This window comes from Miscanthus floridulus, chromosome 19 (genome assembly GCF_019320115.1).
Source record: "Miscanthus floridulus cultivar M001 chromosome 19, ASM1932011v1, whole genome shotgun sequence".
In the NCBI taxonomy this organism is placed as follows: Eukaryota; Viridiplantae; Streptophyta; class Magnoliopsida; order Poales; family Poaceae; genus Miscanthus; species Miscanthus floridulus.
The window spans coordinates 10,535,834-10,555,061 of record NC_089598.1 but is presented as its reverse complement, the minus strand read 5'-3'; the positions used below and the strand labels follow the sequence as shown (position 1 = coordinate 10,555,061).

Here is a 19,228-nt window from a genome sequence, read left to right as displayed (position 1 = left end):
TGATTTTTCTTTCTTTTTTTTTAATTTCTATTTTCCTATGTTACTTCACTTAATTATTTTTTATGTTTATTTTTTTATTTTCTATATTCCATGAGATGCTATGTTCATATCGTATAGATGTGATGTTCATATGGTATATAATGTCATGTTCTGCGATGTTTTTTGTGATGTTCATGTAGTACATGTCGGGTTCATAAACCTGGGGTCCCCAATGGACCCGCTTCCCTACAAAACTCGGCCCAGCAGACGGCGCAGCGACAGCACGCGCCTAGGTGCATCTGTGATTACAAGTGTTTAATTTGAATTCTCTTTTATGCAGGATTTGGTGAAGAAGTACTCTGAGTTCATCAACTTCCCTATCTATCTGTGGTCAACCAAGGAGGTTGATGTTGAAGTGCCAGCTGATGAGGGTGAGACAAGTGATGAAGAGGATTCAAGTAAGTCTTTAGTGAAGTTGTTTATTCTCCTGAGATGGTAGTTATGTGTGTTGGTGCTAATGCATCATGTGTTTCTTAACAGCCCCAGAAACTACAGAGTAAGAGACAGAAGAAGACGAAGAGAAAGAGAAAAAGCCCAAGGCAAAGACAATAAAGGAGACTACTTCTGAATGGGAACTTCTGAATGATGTGAAGGCTGTATGGCTTCGCAGCCCAAAGGAGGTTACTGATGAAGAGTACTCAAAGTTTTACCACTCACTAGCGAAGGTAAATACTGTAGCGATGACTTAGTAGTACACAATGATTTTTTTTTTGCCAAAGAAAGCTTTGTTTGTGGGTCTTGTTGACGAAACATTTGTATAACTTAACAATTCTTTTTCAGGACTTCGGTGATGACAAGCCTATGGGTTGGAGCCACTTCACTGCTGAAGGAGATTTTGAGTTCAAAGCTTTGCTCTTCATTCCTCCGAAGGCTCCACATGATCTCTATGAGAGTTACTACAACAGTAACAAGTCAAACCTCAAGCTGTATGTTAGAAGAGTTTTCATCTCTGATGAATTCGATGACCTTCTTCCAAAGTATCTTAGCTTTTTTAGGTACTTGTGGGGGGTACGACCCCGGATACCCACGGCAGGACACATGGGCTATGCCTCCAGGGGCGGCCCAGCCCGCAAGAAGGAGCCTTGCGAGGCACGGTTCTGCTCGGCGACCCCCGCAAGACACGGAGAGGATATCCTGAAGATGTTACGAGATCTGATAGGATACGTACGATCCCATATTTCTTGTAATCTGTTATTACTTTCCGGTTATCTCTCAGATCTAACCAACTTGTAACCTAGCCCCCCAGACTATATAAGGCGGGCAGGGACTCCCTACGAATTCACGGCAAATCATACGATAGCTAATACAAACCAACAGGCCACAGGAGTAAGGTGTTACGTCGTACTGACGGCCTGAACTTGTATAACTCATGTGTCTCTGTTGCCTTCTTGTTCTTGATCACACGCTCCTCTGCCGATCAATCTACCATCGCGTGATACCCCTCGGTGGACTGCCGACGATATTCTGTCGACAGTTGGTGCGCCAGGTAGGGGTGTGCGTGCTGTTTCCTTGTCGAACAAGATGGTTTTTTCCGCAGGCTCTTCGTCCCTCCCGCAGCCCGGTCAGATCTTCACGGTCGGATCCATCACGTGGGTCATCAACGCCGACGGAGTTGGAGAGCTTCTCGAGCCGGTGCAGATTTGTTCTGCACCGACCACCCTCGCACCTGCAACTGCAGATCCAATCTCGGAACCACTTCTGGGGTCGACTCCATCAGCCACCCGCCGCTCGCTTCCTTGCTACCAAAGGAGGCATGTCAACAATGACGATCTGATCGAATCTATCGATCGGGTCGGCCTGAAACTCGTCGATTGCCTCTCCGTTACTGAGTCGGCTCTGGACACCCTTGTTCAGCACCGAGCACCCTCCGATCCCGATCTGTCGACGTTCAATGCTCGGCAGACTCCAGGGCTGGCCGCCCTGCCCTTCGGGCTCGCCAACACCGCAGCTACATATCAGGACGCCCTGAGGGGCAAATTCGCCGACCAGCTCGCCGACCAGTTTCCACCAACCGTCAACATGCTGCACGCCGGCCGGGGTCTCAGAGCATCTCTCCAAACTATCCTTGAGGAAAATCCGGACTCCGAATCTCAAGGATCCACCGAGCCCCTCGCCGAGACCTTCACCAAACAACCTCCTCTCCTGCCTTTCCGAGGTGGCGCGATCTTCAACGTCAGTATCGACAGCCCCCCTCGGAACGGTGAAACAGATGAGGAACGCGCCGCCCGTGAAAACAGGAACGCCAACCGCGCGCAACGGTGTGATAACGAACGCGCCATTGCGATGGCCGAGGCCGCTCGTGATAACCAGTTCGATTCACAAGGAAGGCCCATCCATCGCAACCTCAACGAAGAATTCCTCCGCGTTGACGGCCACGACGTTTTCAAGACTTCGAGCGCTAATCTGGCCATGGCCGCTAACGAACTTGCTCACCTCCCGCAGACACCCGAGCTCGCCAAGGTCGCCGCTATGCTTAAAGCGGCACACTGTCAAGTTAACGAGATCCGAGAAGTTCAGAGACCTTCATGCTCCACAAGCGTGATCCGCCGATCAGCTGATCCTAGATCTAATCGCCGCCCCAATCAAAGCCGTTTCGCCGACTAGTCACCACCTCCCCAGGGGGGAGTTGGAGGCCACCACGCCGAGCATCATCGCCAGCACGACCAAGAGGTCGAACAGGACGCCCGAGTGCACCTCAGCAACCTTCGGTATGCACGACGGTGTATCGATCAACGACGTTTCGGGCGCCATGAAGATGAAGTACGACGTCGCCGAGAGTACGAGCAAGAGTACGGCGACCCAGACTCAGCTCTGGAGTCGATCGTCGCCGACAATACAGCCAATGTCGGCCCCGATAGCCCGGAAGGGCCCCCTGCGTTCACCAGGGCACTCCGAATGCTCCAGTGGCCCCGTGGTTTCAAAATCACCGGAGTCGAGCCCTATGAAGGAAGGATGAACCCAACTCAGTGGCTGCAGGCTTACGCCACCGCCGTCCGAGCCGCCGGAGGAGACACCAACGTCATGGCAAACTATCTCCCTGTCATGCTCATGCCAGCCGCCATGAGCTGGTTCACAAGCCTCGCCCCGGACTCCATCGGCTCTTGGGAAGATCTGAAGAGAGTCTTCACCGACAACTACATTGCCACATGCAGGCGGCCGGGCACCAAGCACGATCTCAACCGCATCAACCAAAAGCCGTCCAAACTACTCTGCAGCTACATCAAACGCTTCTCCGAGATGAGGAATTCTATTCCCAACATCACGGAGGCCGAAATCATCACCGCCTTCGTCCGCGGACTTCATCACCAAGAACTCCGTTCTAAGTTCAATAGAAAGCCACCTACCGGCATCAGCAAGATGATCACAACCGCCAACCAGTACGCCGACGTCGAGGAAGCGGAGGTGCGTTTTAACGAAGACACAGGCACTAATCGCCCGTCTCGCCGCCACGACGACCGTAACGACGACCGACAGCACAACGTTCACCGCCACGACGATCGACAGCACAACGTTCGCCGCTACGACGACCGTAGTTTCCACCGGGATAGCGGACGTGATCGGCCAAATGGATTCAAACCTGGTCAGAATCGCCACCGCCGACCAGATCACTTTGTTGCCAACATCAATGAGCCGCACGCAAAGCGTAACTACGATGAGCAGTACAAGAAGATCCTCGATGGTCCATGCCCCCTGCACAAGAACGCCAAACACAAGATGAAAGATTGCCTTGATTTGGCTAAGGAGTTCTAGGAGAAAAAGTACAACGACGACAATGGTGGGAACGGAGGACGCCGACCACCAGGGGATAATAATAATGTCTTCCAGGACCACGACAAGGTGGTCGCCACCATCTTCGGGGGTCTCGCCTCCAACGAAAGCAGAAGGGAACGGAAGCTCGCCGCTCAACGAGTGCTCGCCGTAGCTTTAGAAGAAACTACCGCCAACCCCAGCTATCGCCCGTGGTCCGAAATCTCCATCACCTTCAGCAGGGCCGACCAGTGGGCAGACATACCCTACACAGGGCGTTTTCCCCTCATCCTTGATGCGACTGTTCAGAAGGTGCTCTTCAGAAAAGTCCTCGTATGCCCCAATCGCCGAGCATGATTTCTCCAAATCGCCGAGCATGGTACCTCCAAATCGCCGAGCACGATTTCTCCAAATCGCCGAGCACGGTAACTCCAAATCGCCGAGCATGATTTCTCCAAATCGCCGAGCACGGTAACTCCAAATCGCCGAGCACGGTAACTCCAAATCGCCGAGCACGGTAACTCCAAATCGCCGAGCATGATTTCTCCAAATCGCCAAGCACGATTCCTCCAAATCACCGAGCACGATTTCTCCAAATCGCCGAGCATGATTTCTCCAAATCGCCAAGCACGATTCCTCCAAATCGCCGAGCACGATTTCTCTAAATCGCCAAGCACGATTTCTCCAAATCGACGAGCATGATTTCTCCAAATCGCCAAGCACGATTCCTCCAAATCGTCGAGCACGATTTCTCCAAATCGCCGAGCATGACTTCTCCAACTCGCCAACACGTTAACTCCCAATCACCGAACACGATTTTTTCCAAAAATCGCCTACTATGCTTCCTCCGGGTCGCATAGGTTTTCTACAAAACCAACGACTGTCTTGCGTTCCAATTTTCGCAACATAGCCCGCCGATCGTCAAGCAGCACACCTTTTTTCCTTCTGTTCTCCATGGAAATGACCCAGACTCTGACTACATCCTACACGCGCTTAGGGGCTCCGTCCTCTGCGTTACGGTTGATTGGCTGCGGTTCCCTGGCCATGCCTATTCGTCCTACACGTGTCAATGCCTCTGCGCTCGACGTTATGGACTATGGGATAGTCAAGGCCTAGATTTCAGGCGTGAACTAAACGCTCGGACGCTGCTTTAGCCATTTCTCTCGCCACGTTACCCAAGTTGGCTGCTGGGCAGCACATTTTTTGTAATAGTAACTCCGAAGGACACCAATGCTCTAACGTCCCACCAAACGTACTATGAGCTCGGTGCTCTGCGTGTTGGGCAGTAGGCCACAGTCTTATGACAACGCCTGTTTCTCCAACACATGCATGGGCTCCGCGTTATGCGTTACAGATCACGACCTAACTAAGGAATCAAATAAATCAAGTATCACAGGCGGTCATATCCGGACAGTTCGTTAAGCTTCGCCAACAGTTTCTGTTTCGCCAAACAGGTCTATATCGCTGACAAGCACCTTCGCCACATCCTCAATGTCATCCTCTAGCTGCTGGGTTTGCGCGTCGCTCAGCCCATCGGCGAACCCACTGCCTATCGACTGGATGTCGACGGACGGATAATGGGACCGAACCACTGCAAGGGCATGAGTAGCGGCGGTCAAAACGGCGTCGCGGTTGAAGTTTTTGAAGTTCTCCCACGCTGCCTTGCATCTCTGAACGATGGTGTCTGGTCCTTGCTGCCTACCATTAGGACGGGGTGCTGGTTCAACGTCGACGCAGTCGAGCACTGGTTTTATCGCGGCAGCTATAGTGTTGAAGTTGTCCTTCTGGACTTTGGCTTCTTGCACCAGCACATCGAACTGTGCCTTGGTTTTATGTCGATAATCTGCAAGAATTACAATGGTTCGTCACGACAAAAAAGTATTACGACGTCACTTCCGGTCAGGGGAAACTTACCTTTCAATTCTTCGGCCAGTTTGTTGGCTCGCTCTGATTCCTTCGTTTTCTCCTATCAAATTTGTTCGATGCTCTAGCGAAGCTGGTTGAGTTCTGCATCTTGCTCTACAAGCACAAAAGATAAGAAACGGAGAAAATATACGGCCACTTACTGCAAAGCACATTATGTGAAAAGGAATACCGGATTTCAGCTTGGATACATCCTCCAACTGCTGGCACTTTCGGTCGAGCTGCTCAGTTTTACTATCGAGTTCTCCGTTTTTCTTCATCAACTGCTCGGACATTTTCTTAAGTTCCTCAGATACAATCGCCAGCTCCTCGGATGTCTTCTTCAGCTGCTCGGACGAAGCTGTTAGTCGCTCGGACAGAACCCCATTCTGATGTTCAAGGTCCCGCGAGTTCGACTCCGCAAGGTCCCGCTCGCACTGGGCCCTCTGAATACTTTTTTCCGAAAGACTTAAAGCCTCCCGGAGTATCTTATTTTCCTCGGCGAGGGGCTCCATCCTCTTTATCAGTTGGTGCCATTGATCGACTGTCCGAGCTATCCCCTGCGGATTAACAATTAGAGGGATAAAGCTTGATCTTCAAACAACATATATCGGTGTTATTGGCACGGCACTCACCTCGATTTGAGTCATAACTCCAGCGATGGCGGATTTCAGCCTCTTTATCTCCCTAGTGGTGTTTTCTTCCTCGACGACTACCACCTCTTCACCGTGTTTACGGAGAATCCGGACGGACTGGGGCTTAGGTGCGGCACGCTCGATCTCCACAACCTCATCTTCCTCCACAGTCGATTGAGGCACCACCGGGGGGCTCCGTGGTGACGACGTTTGCTCCTCAGCCGTTGACAGAGTTGCATCTGTAGCCTCCGGCGCATCAACAACAGCCACAGTTTTTGCTTCCAAGGTAATGGCTTTTTTGGTCGTAGCCGAGGTTGCGGTTGCCGATGCGCTGGTTGTGTGTGTCAACGATTCACCATCGCCAGGTATGCTGGGAGCGGCGGCTGGCCCGTCTTCTGTTCGTCGAGCACTAGGGGACTCCCGGACGGGAGCAGTCGTCATTTTTTCTTCTGAGGTCACGGGCCTCGGCGTCGCACTGCGTAATATCGGCTTCTCAGTAACAAGGAGAAATCAAGGAACAAAATTATTACTCCAAGGCAAATATACTTACGGTTTGGTCTTCCGATTGATTTTCTTGAATCGGCGATGCCTGCCTGACCCCCCAGGCGCGGCTGCTTGGTCGGCTTTATGGGAGGACTCCTGCGCCTCTGCAGCGGGCTGCCGCTCTTCTTGGTGCCCGCCCCCCCCCCTTCTGTGCGTTGTTCGGGGACTTCGGTAGTTTGCATCACCGGGACGTCCGTCGTTGCCCGATCATTACTTTCCCGTGATCGATGCTTGGGAGCGTCAGCATCTGCCGGTGCCTCCGTCGTGCTTGGCGGAAGCGCTGACTGGTCCTCGTCATCGTCCGACCACTCCAGCACAACCGTTCGTTGTGGCCGAACTGCTCGGTCCTCTCCAAGAGAGATGCCGCCTGGTTTGTCTGCATGAGAGCTAGCGGTTTTTCTCCTTTTTTGGACCGGCTCGTCTACCGCCGGTCTTTTCCCGCGGACCTTGTCTGACACTGGGGATGGACTATCCGACGGGGAGCTCGGCTCATCTTCTTCGAGCTGCAGTGGCCGCCGAGGATCTACTCCTTTCGGCCAATCGGCTCTCGGCACGTTTGAAAAGTATATTGCCCTATCCTGCGAATGGATCTTTTCATAAGTACGTTAGTCCGATGCTCGGCAATTAATGCTTGATAGACGCGAAGCGAAATGGTTACCTGAGGAGGTGGATTGGCACAGTTGAAAGCTTTCGCTCCTTTTGGCCAGCTGAATGAGACATTCGAAGTAAATAGATCCATGGCATGGTCCATCGCTTCCTTCTTTGTCAGACGATCTATGTTTTCCCGGGTACCGTCGTTGTCACCTTTAAAATCAAATGCCGGCTGGGCCCTCTCTTTGCAGGGCTGAAGGCGCCGCACTATAAAGCTAGCAGCCACCAGTTCACCCCGAAGCTCAACGCCCTTAATCAAGTCCAGCAGTTCCATTACCTGCTCCATCTCAGCATTGTTGGGTTTCTCCGACCAGTTAATATGATTAACCGGAATGTGGTGGACGTCGCATCGAATCATTGGGTCACTTTGTTTGATATAGAACCATCTGGCATTCCAACCTTTGAGGGAGGTATTTAGGGGAACGCTGATGTATTCGCTGGCCATCCCATCCCTGAGTTGCAGGTAAACGCCACCGACCACCTTGGAACCGCTACCCCCCTTCTTCTTCAGACAAAACAGGTGCCTGAAGAGGTTGAAGTGCGGAAGAACACCGAGAAACGCCTCGCAGAAATGGATAAAGACAGAAACATGCAGAATAGTGTTGGGGTGCAGATTACAGAGGCTAATCGCCCAAAACTCCATAAGATCCCTCAGAAAGGGGTGGACAAGAAACCCTAATCCTCGCTAGAAATAATCCTCAAATACTACAGCCTCATCAGTATGTGGTGTCGGGAAGGGCTCACCACTAACTGGCCTCCATCCAGCAGTGAGACGGTCTAGGAGAATGCCCGCCGCCACCATCTTATCGAGATCCGCCACCGACGTCTTCGACGGCACCCACTCCTCGTCGCGGCTGGCTCCGGTGGCCACTTTCTTTGGCTTTGCGGCTCCTTTTTTCGGCGCCATTTCCTATGGATTGGTCCTAGGGTTGGAGGCGAATGCTCGCGATTGGTGTGGAATGTGAAGCACATGGATTGCGAAGGCAGGAAGCAGGGTGGCTTGACAGAGGTAGGAGGCGATGTGTGTGGCGGCGCGGTTATAAAGCACTTTCCCCACTCTCCCTTGACTCTGAGGGTTTTTGAGAAACCGTTCCCGCGATCAGCGCTACTTCGATTCCTCCAGAAGGGTTTAATGAGCCGCAACTTGGGCTATCGCGTCACAGTAGCCCACGCCGCTCATTTATCGCCGCCACTTATTCTCCGAATTCTCCGCATTTTAATGAGGCTTAGTAACTGATACTGTACAGCCATTACTCCGAATTTCTCGCCGCGATTTGATTTATCCGATATCTACGCCAGAAACATGGGGACTGGCTACCTGCTCGGACGGTTTGCTAATTTCTGAGCCTGGCACCACGTGACTACGTCACCTACTGTCAGGTTCGGGGACTGAGTGGGCACACTTCACCTTGCGGTGAATGTGTTTGTTTTTTGTCTGGAGGCTACGCTCGGGGACTAGCTGCCTGCTCGGACGGTTTGCTAATTTCTGAGCCTGGCACCACGTGACTACGTCACCTACTGTCAGGCTCGGGGACTAAGTGGGCACACTTCACCTTGCGGTGAATGTGTTTGTTTTTCTGAAAGACTCCGAGCCTCTAAAAGATAAAACCAGGTATATTTACCTTCGTTTTCGGATTCTAAGTGGGCACACTTCCCTTTACCATGCAGGAATTTTTAATTTTGGACTTGAGCTCCTTACACCCTTATGACAAGCCGTGCTCAGAGCACACTGCTCGGCGATGTTGTACGCTGCTCGGCAGCTGCTCACAACTGCTCGGCGACTCCTTATGGTGGTCGGATCACGATTTGGACAGCTCGGTTTTGGTTCGCACCTGCTCGGAAAGTCTCAGGACGGCGTTGCACAACGGGTACAAGGCGCTCGGGGACTAGCTGTGGGGGTACGACCCCGGATACCCACGGCAGGACACATGGGCTATGCCTCCAGGGGCGGCCCAGCCCGCAAGAAGGAGCCTTGCGGGGCACGGTTCTGCTCGGCGACCCCCGCAAGGCACGGAGAGGATATCCTGAAGATGTTATGAGATCTGATAGGATACGTACGATCCCATGTTTCTTGTAATCTGTTATTACTTTCCGGTTATCTCTCAGATCTAACCGACTTGTAACCTAGCCCCCCAGACTATATAAGGCGAGCAGGGACTCCCTACGAATTCACGGCAAATCATACGATAGCTAATACAAACCAACAGGCCACAGGAGTAAGGTGTTACGTCGTACTGACGGCCTGAACCTGTATAACTCGTGTGTCTCTGTTGCCTTCTTGTTCTTGATCACACGCTCCTCTACCGATCAATCTATCATCGCGGGATACCCCTCGGTGGACTGCCGACGATATTCTGTCGACAGTACTGGATTACTATTTCAAAACACATATACTAATCAATTCAATCCATTGATATAGCAGACAAAATCTTACAGTAATGTTGTCTTTAGGGTATTGTTGACTCAGACACACTGCCCCTGAATGTGTCACGAGAAATGCTTCAACAACATAGCAGTCTCAAGACCATCAAGAAGAAGCTGATCCGCAAAGCTCTTGATATGATTAGGAAACTTGCTGAAGAAGACCCTGATGAGTACAGCAACAAGGATAAGACAGGTAATGGGGTTTTCCGCAATGAATGCAAGTCATATACTCATCGTTACAGTACTAAAAAAAATCTTCTGTAATCAGATGAAGAGAAAAGTGAGGTGGAGGAGAAGAAGGGCCAGTACGCCAAGTTCTGGAATGAGTTTGGCAAATCAATCAAGCTGGGTATCATTGAAGATGCAACTAACAGGAACCGCCTTGCGAAGCTTCTTAGATTTGAGAGGTTTGTCCTTTCTTATTCTTTTTCAAACATTGCCTTGAATTGTATGTTTTGGGAAAAAGAAAACTGATCTTATATTTGCTTGCCTCAGTACCAAGTCGGATGGCAAACTTGCCTCCCTTGATGAGTACATTTCAAGGATGAAGCCAGGGCAGAAAGACATCTTCTACATCACGGGAAGCAGCAAAGAGCAGCTGGAGAAGTCTCCATTCCTTGAGAGGCTAACCAAGAAGAACTATGAGGTATGACGCTGATCTTGGTGTAATAAAATAGTTATCCATTCAGGAATCAAGACCGCGGCACTGCGTCAAATGCTTTTGTCCCTTTTTGTTTTGCCTTTTCATTTGGCTTTAGTCTGGGGTCTGAATACAGCTTGTGAACTAACACAGCACTTGTTTTGTTTTGCAGGTCATCTTCGTCACAGACCCTGTGGACGAGTACCCGATGCAATACCTGATGGACTACGAGGACAAGAAGTTCCAGAACGTGTCCAAGGAGGGCCTGAAGCTGGGCAAGGACTCGAAGCTCAAGGACCTCAAGGAGTCATTCAAGGAGCTGACCGACTGGTGGAAGAAGGCCCTGGAGAGCGAGAACGTGGACTCGGTGAAGATCAGCAACCGGCTGCACAACACCCCCTGCGTCGTCGTCACCTCCAAGTATGGGTGGAGCACCAACATGGAGAAGATCATGCAGGCGCAGACCCTGTCGGACTCTAGCAAGCAGGCGTACATGCGCGGCAAGAGGGTGCTCGAGATCAACCCCAGGCACCCCATCATCAAGGAGCTCCGCGACAAGGTCGCCCAGGAGAACGAGGTACTGTACCTGCACTTCTACATACAAAACCATGGATGTGAGTATGGGACGATGCTAATTTATTGATGGTTCCTTTGTTCGTTGATTGTAACGGAAACAACAGAGCGAAGAGCTGAAGCACACGGCCAGGCTGGTGTACCAGACGGCCCTGATGGAGAGCGGGTTCAACCTTCCTGACCCTAAGGAGTTCGCGTCCAGCATCTACAAGTCGGTGCAGAAGAGCCTGGACCTGAGCCCTGACGCGACCGTGGAGGAGGAAGACGAGGCTGAGGAGCAGCCGGAGGTGGAAGAGAAGGAGTCGGCCAAGGAGGAATCGGAGCCGTCCTACGACAAGGACGAGCTGTAGGCGTGGTCTGCCTTCCGAAGTGTCTGAAGTCTAGCTAGCTCCCGGTTAGGACTGTGATATTGGGGAGCTCCACTCACTGCCTGGTATTTAGGAATGTGATGGTTCTGAGGGACGCCCATTTTTCCCATGCAACGTGATACGGGATTTTTGTCTGTCTTTGTACCTATATACAAACTTTAGTTCAGCCTAATTAGTGGTTTGCATTTACCTTACCTTGCCATCCCACGGAACCGGCTGTGGTCAGGTTAATTATCCCTGTCTGGTGGTTGAAGTTTCATCTCACCGGTTCCAAGACTCCTATATATGCGTTGAAAACAGTAGATAAGTTTCAATCCCCGTAAAACTCTTTTTATCCCATGAAATTTTTATCACCTCTCTCTTCGTAAATATCATGCCACGAAACCCCATTGAGATTGGTCTTAGGCTGTCTTTAACAGGAGACCCATTACGGAACCCAAACTCAAAATGAGCCTCCAACAAAGTACCTATATGGAAGACCTATTTTTTGTGCTAGAAGATGCATAACCCAAATCTAAGTATCCTCTCTCCTGGAGACCCATTTGCAAAAAAAGGTTGTCTTTTGGGTTGGAGAAGACAAAAAACATGTATTGAACCCTTTGCCTGTAGCGCTATCCAAAGAACGAATGGATCTTGTATTTTGGGTCACGGTTGTCGGAGACGGTCTTACTGAGCTAACCAATAGAATGGCGCACCAATTTTTTATACTCCCTCTGTTCTAATTTAAGTTCTAAATTTTATTCTCAGTTAAACATTTCCCATATTTATAGAATGGTACTAAAACCATGAAGCCATATATTAGTTAGATCGTCATGCATATAATTCATCATGACATATATTTTCATTCTCTATTTGTTTGATATGTATATGTGAATTTTGATAAATGTGGTCAAAATTAGATAGTCTTGAATCCGAACAAAATTAAAATGGCTTACCATTTAGAACAGGGTACTAAGAACAGAGTAGAGTAGGTACTAACGTAGAATAATCTGTATGTAAGGACATGACGTTGAAATATGAAGAATCTTTTCCAAACAAAAATGGTTGCTACTTGCTTAATATTAATATTTAGCAAACAAAAAAAATAATTGGCTCAATCTACCAACATGTGTACACCGCACCTCTCAACTCTTCGATCGAACTACTAGCTGTTCAAACTCCTGCTACAGTAAAAAGGAAAAGGAAAAAGAAAATCTCAAGGAAAAAAAAAGAGAAATCTCTCGTCCAAGCATGTCAAAAAGAAAAGAAAATCTCTCATCCAAGCATGCCAATTGGCAAGGTAACCATTGCCAGTAGGCGATGGTCGTTGGGATCAGATGACCACCACCATCGCCGAGAAGACGACGACCGTCTGCAGGAGCGCCGCCACCGCGTCCCTCGTCGTCGTCAAGCTGCCTGCTGTGTCTCCAGAGAACTCCATCGTTGAGGGCGGCAGGCCTGCCGCCTCGGGATTCCCGCCGGATTTTAGGCTGCATCGGCCAGGTTGCAAGCACCGCGACAATTAGGCTAGGGATCAAACGTAATGCCTCCGTCCAAAAAAACACACAAGTTTGATCACTTATAAAAAAAAATACATAGATAAACAAATGTTGATTTTGTTTTTCATAGATTTAGTTAATTTTGAAATTAATCTGGCTCTAAAAAAGATATGTATATTTTTATTGGAGAGAGTATTAATAAACCAGTGACAAGACAAGAAATTAGCATTGGATGGAAGACTTTGTCAGACGCAATTGTTACGGCTAATCTAGGATCAAACAATGAGGACAAATCAAAATTAAAAGATTGCATTAGGATCATGACTGCGCGATGGCATGTAAACGCACGACGGCCCTGGCTCTATCACGTCATGATGATGCCTCCTTTTTCTTTATTTTAGTATAATAATTGGATTGAAACAGGCGATCGCAAGCAAAATGATTGACCTCAAAACTAGTTGCGTCGAAACTAACCAATGGATCGATCGGATGAACAAGGACGTAAAATCGCGTGTCCATCAGACTGACCTGTCGTTTGACTTTTACTTCATTTTGATTTGAAACGTCGTTTCAAATTTGCTCGTGATTTTACCTGGAAGCGCTGGGGCAGAAGACGACGTCGTAGCCGCCGCCGGCGGCCGCGGAAGCGCAGGTGAAGGTGGACGTGGCGTCATCGTACGCGTAGCTGTAGGCGGAGGGGCACGCGGCCTTGAAGAAGCGGGAGTAGGGCGTCGGCGCGCACGTCGCCGGGGACCCGTACGCGCCGCTGCAGCAGTACTCGGCCGCCGCAAACGCCTCGCACGCGCTCCTGCACGCCACCGCCGCCCCGCCCCCCGCGCCGGCGACGCGCAGCTCCGCGGGGCACGCCTCGTTGAGGTCAGCAGCGCACCCCGTGGGCCGGCAGCTGCTGCTCCCGTTGGCGGCCGCCGCAGACGACGCCCGCGGCGCGACGAGCATCGGCACGTTGAATCCGTCCACGAGGCTGACGTCGTAGAAGTCGTCTCCGCCGGTACCGCCGGCGAGCGTGATCTCGGCCAGCGTGGCCGGCGGCGCGGCGCCGCGGCCGGAGCACTCGACGGCCCCCGAGCCGCAGTCGGCAGTGGCGCACGCGAAGGCGCCCGAGTCGGCGGACATGGCGCAGAGCGTGCGCGCCCAGATGCGGCCCGACCACGACGCGGCCACGGTGACGGCCGCGGACTGCCCCGGGGCCAGCGCGAAGCCCGTGGTGGACGGCGGCGGCGCGCCGGCGTTTGAGAGGATGCCTGGCCACACCGTGTAGCCGCAGCTGTTGGTGATGGTGAACGTCGCGGCGTCTGCTCCTGGTAATCACAATGCTCTCACTGATCAGTAACACATTGCGATTTGTGATCAAACAACAAGAGCTCAGACGCATCAACATAAGAGCAAGAGGTAATTTTGATCATTGACTCAGGGAATTACGTTCAAAATCATTGACTCAGGGAAGAAGAAGAAATAAACTCCATGTAATGTAACACAAGAAACAATTCGAACTCAAACGATTCTCTCTTTTCTTTTTTGAAAAAGCGAGGGAACTGAAAGTGTAAGCTCTACTGGTACACAAATTTGTTTAAGCATGCTGGGTGGCTTGACTCTGAGAAATTTAGCGGTTACCTTGGAGGAGTATTGTGAAGCAGAAGCAGAGAAGAGGGAGAGAGTGCTCCCATGGAATCGGAGGAGGAAGGGATGACGAAGACAGGTGCAAAATTTTAGCTTGTTGAGTCATGACATGCATGAATGAATGAGGTAACTGATGAGATACTACTAACTGGAGCAGAGAATCCAATTTCCATCCAGTAGTATATTAGTATTAACAAATTCAAGGAAGGTTCATGCATCACGCTTTAATTTGGTGCATAAACAAATCCCAGTGTCAGTACTGTACATGCCTTGCGTTGCAGGAACAGGAGAGACGTTGCAGGAATAAGAATGGCCGCTGCGAAACTGGGGAGTTGCAGGTAGGCCAGCGAATCATCGCCAGGTCCGCATGTAAAATGTAATGTAAACATGTGGACCTGCAGATGGCAACGCCATGTGTATTCAGGTCAGGTCAGGTCAGGTCAGGTGAGCTGCTCTGGTTGCCGCGATACGAGCTGTTGGTCTGATCGGAATTCACCTACTAGTCTTGTTGCTCCGGACGAGATGGACCATCCTCCATCCATGTGGTGTGATGCGATGTCCGTCCGTGACCAGCGGCGGCGCCGTATCATCGGGCGTCGTCATGTGCCCTTAGCCGGCGGGCGGCGGCGGCGCGGTGCCATGCCAAGTTGCCAACCGCCAGGAACCAAACTGCAAGGTCCCAAGAACGTGGGAGGGAACTCCTGGAGCATCCAAATTGTCTGTCTGTTGCGTTGCGGAGCCTGAGCAGAGCTGAACATCGTCCGTCGACGCCGATCGTTCAGCAGCTGAGCCATCAGACTGTGATGTTTTCAGTTTCAGTGAAGGAAACCTTGTGTTTTCTCATCTGAATCCGAGCAGTATTCGTATCCAAATGCTGAACCTTCTGCAGGGTCTTGGTTCTGCTCCGGTGCCTGGATGGTAGCGGTACGATTGAAGGAGCAGCACAAGGCAGCCAAGAGAGAAATGACATGACTGCTAAACTGACAGAGCTGTTAGTTGGCTTGCCCTGTCTTTTATATTGTATTGTTCGTATATAGACAAAAACCCAGGAGACTGGATCTGGATCCTTGTCATCGTCAGCACATTCATTCACGATTTGCCGTCTCTTGGATAATTTACCATCCAAGACCATGGATATGATAAATGTATTATATCTATATTCACATAGATACAATACAACTGCGCCGTATTTACAAGCCGATCAGGAAGTACACACAAGACTAGGGATGATGGAAATGCCTCTCTTAGTGCAATTATTAGACAAGACACGAAGAAAGAGAGGTGGCCCCTGATCCCTCGGCCGGCCGCCGGGGCCTTAGCATCCACGGCGGCGGCGACGACGGCTCAGCGGGCTCTCTTCTCCTCTCAGTTGTGGCGCCAAGGGCGACGAAACCTTGGGCCACGATGAAACTTCCTTTTTTTTTAGGAAACTCATGGGCCTTGGATCGCTATCCTTTTTTCAGGTAGGCTCCGTTAATGTGGGCCGGTTGATATGCGGCCATCGGTCGCAACTTCCGTCTGGTCCGCCGACGGTCCAGCGGAGGGACCAGTGAGACATGGTCTACCACTCATAAAAAAAAGGGTTCTGGTGTTCTTGCCCATACTTTGATGTGCAATTGTGATTTTGCTCTTGTTTTTCTAACTTTGTGATTTTGCCCTTAACTGTTCACAAGTCAACGCGATTTTGCCCCTGGTCAATGGTAAAAACAGAGGTAAATTCGCATTGACCAGGGGCAAATTCGCGTTGACTTATGAACAGTTAAGGGCAAAATCACAAAGTTAGAAAAACGAGGACAAAATCACAATTGCACATCTGTGTAAGGGGCAAGAACACCATAGTCTATCTTGGTAACGGTTGTTTCTCTCTCAAAAAAAAAATATCGGTAACAGTTGGGTTCTGTTGTTTCTCAGAAGAAGAAAAAAAGTTGGGTTCTGTTTCACTCCACCAAGTGAACTATCTGCCACGAAGTTGAGTTGAACCTCCCTTAATTCCCAATTTGAAGGTGTTCAAACATATCGGTTTAGTATGTCCTTACTACTCTTATCCGATGCTCTGTATATGAGATTGAACATTTCCCAAAATGGTCCAACTAGGTAGAAAATTTGTTACCAATTTCATATTTTTCTGATTTCATTAAAATAAATTACTAATGAATTTTATATAGCAAACCAGATTTTATTATTTTTATAAATACAAAACCATCTTTAAAACCAGCAAAAATAATTAATTTGTCTGGCTTTGACCGTTGGAGCGTGTCTTTTACATGGTTTTTTTTCGTGAACGTGCCCTTATGACACGTCTGTGTTTAATTAAGTAGAAGTAGAGTATCAAGGTTACAGTAATTTTATATGGCAGTGCCTATTGTGTATATTTTAGATGGCAATATCCATTAGTTTCATAAATCAATTTATCACCGAAAGGAGATGATCTATGTGCCTATTGTGTATATTTTAGATGCCAGCCCAGATTGGCCAAACAAAAAATATCTTCTATGAGACTGATCTTGGCAGTTGTTTAATTCTTTCTCCTGTAAAGGTCATATGACATTTTCAGCAAAGAACAATAATTCATTTTGTCACTGAAAGGATGAGATCAACTATCTCTGCTTATTGCATACATTCCATTTGGGAGTTCATATTGCCCAAAGGAATAATATCTTATAAATTACAGAAGCAAGAATATTGTTCCACTAAAATTTGGTTTCAATTTTCATTCCAGTTTGTGCCCATGCCTTTGGCAGGTCAGAGGCCTTCTATTCTTTCTCCTATCTTGTAATGAAACTAATTGGATGCTATCTCTATTCAATTGACAGAAGAAAAGTACCTACTACTAACCTGCTGGTTTGACAGTGGATGCCATCTCTATTGAAAATGAAGATTTGTAAATTCGCACAAAAAAATCGAAGCTAGTAGTAGGCATAGATCCGAATACAGATAGCCAGAAAGCATAGGTTAGGGTTTAGGCGCTCAGGTTTCGCGCAACAGCAAGGGAACAGAAGGGGTGGGAATAACTGGTGGGGCATTCTTCGCCGAAGAAGGTCCCGACGAGAGGACCTGGGCAACCGTCTTACGGTGGCGCGCTGCTCTTCCAGCAGTCGTCGTCACCGTGGAGATGCGGAAAAGCAGGGCGAGCGTGGAGAGATGTCCGCCGTGGGGGAGAAGAAGAGGCGCTCCCGCTGTGTAGGAGAGGGAGGGGCGCCGGCATGGGGAAGAGGGAGAGGCGCCGCCGCTGTGTGGGAGAGGGAGGAGCGTCGCTGTGGGGGGAGAGGGAGAGCGAGGGGCGCCGACGTCGGGGGAGGGAGAGGAGCGACTGGCGCCGTGCTCGGGCCCGAGAGAGAGGAGAGGGAGGGGCCGGAGTTTCTCGAAGCCTGGACGCGTGGAGGATGCGAGACGACAGGATGGGAATCCGACGGTGCTGGTTGCATTACTGTTGTGGGAACAGTGTTGTACAGGTTTCGTGAGATAGGGGATGGTATACAAGATTAAGGTATACTCCCTCCCGCCACGAAAGAATATAATTCTCATTTTTCGAGAAGTCAAACGGTTTGAACTTTGACTAAATTTATATAAAAATACTAATATATATGTATATATATAATAATAAGTATTATTAGATTAATTACATAACATATTTTTATAATAAATTTATTTAGAGAAATAAATGTTAGTACTATTTACTATAAATTTGATTAAATTTGAGTTAGTTTGACCGGCACGTATCCTTCTTTTGTACGGTAGATTACAAGTACGGGCAAATGACGAATGAATGTGCTGACGAAGCCAACTAACAGCTGTGTCAGTTTACCAGCCATGCCCTTTACCTGTTGGCCGCATTCCGGGAATTTTTTGAAATAATATTATTTTAATAAATAATTGTAGATCTAGATGTTTATTTTTTTTTAAAGTGTAAAACTGGCATCCTGTTGGGCATCCAACAACCGTCATAGAAGATATCGGCCTTTGGATGGCCGACAGAATCTAATCGTGATTCAACCGCCGACCGGCGACAGGAGGTGCCACATGGCCTATGTACTGTCCACGTAGATGTAATTTTTGCCGAGAGGCTCCAGTCGGCCGCCCACACGCCAATAGGCTGATGGACCTGCGTTATTTTTCACCGCAACCTGCTCCTGGCTGGACTAGACATGTCCTTTGTTTTTTTACACGGCTACCTGATAGAGTGAATGGGACAGGACTGGCCATATTCTTTTTCTTTTGTTTTTTTATATATTTCGCACGTTGTCTCAGCACTAAGGGCACCGACATACAAGTTACCTACATTCCTTATTGTTCATATATCTACTCCGCCGTCATTTTTTTTTTTGTAATTTTAGCTTTTTAAGAAATCAAACAATTTAAAGTTTGACTAAAGTTATATAAAAATATACTGATAACGATAAGACAAAGTAGGTATCATTAAATTGATTATAAAATATACTTTCGTAGTAAATTAAGTTAAAGATATAAATATTAATACTATTTATTATAAACATTGTTAAATCAAATAATTCTACCACGATCAACCTAACCAACTAATACTACTTCTAATTTTATTAGTGGTGTCAAAAGTGTAATATTCATGTGTGCATA

At 49.1% G+C, this 19,228-nt stretch overlaps 2 protein-coding genes and 1 long non-coding RNA gene across 3 annotated transcripts; 2 read left to right on the top strand and 1 right to left on the bottom strand.

The window, feature by feature from the left end:
* Positions 1-317: 317 nt before the first annotated feature.
* Positions 318-1,011, top strand: LOC136528243 (uncharacterized). Its single transcript, XR_010777024.1, has 3 exons — positions 318-437; positions 520-704; positions 820-1,011. It is a non-coding gene; the product is annotated as an uncharacterized lncRNA (long non-coding RNA).
* An 8,940-nt stretch (positions 1,012-9,951) lies between these two features.
* Positions 9,952-11,711, top strand: LOC136528242 (endoplasmin homolog). The gene is made up of 5 exons (XM_066521175.1): positions 9,952-10,134; positions 10,210-10,348; positions 10,437-10,587; positions 10,754-11,158; positions 11,262-11,711. The coding sequence occupies exons 1-5, from the start codon at positions 10,014-10,016 to the stop codon at positions 11,502-11,504; spliced, it is 1,059 nt and encodes a 352-aa protein (XP_066377272.1). The 5' UTR covers positions 9,952-10,013; the 3' UTR covers positions 11,505-11,711.
* Positions 11,712-12,776: 1,065 nt separating this feature from the next.
* LOC136525532 (thaumatin-like protein 1b) lies at positions 12,777-14,744 on the bottom strand. Its single transcript, XM_066518485.1, has 3 exons — positions 14,633-14,744; positions 13,593-14,319; positions 12,777-12,991 (listed from the first exon to the last, which is right to left on the bottom strand). The coding sequence occupies exons 1-3, from the start codon at positions 14,742-14,744 to the stop codon at positions 12,835-12,837; spliced, it is 996 nt and encodes a 331-aa protein (XP_066374582.1). The 3' UTR covers positions 12,777-12,834.
* Between the last annotated feature and the right edge of the window lie 4,484 nt (positions 14,745-19,228).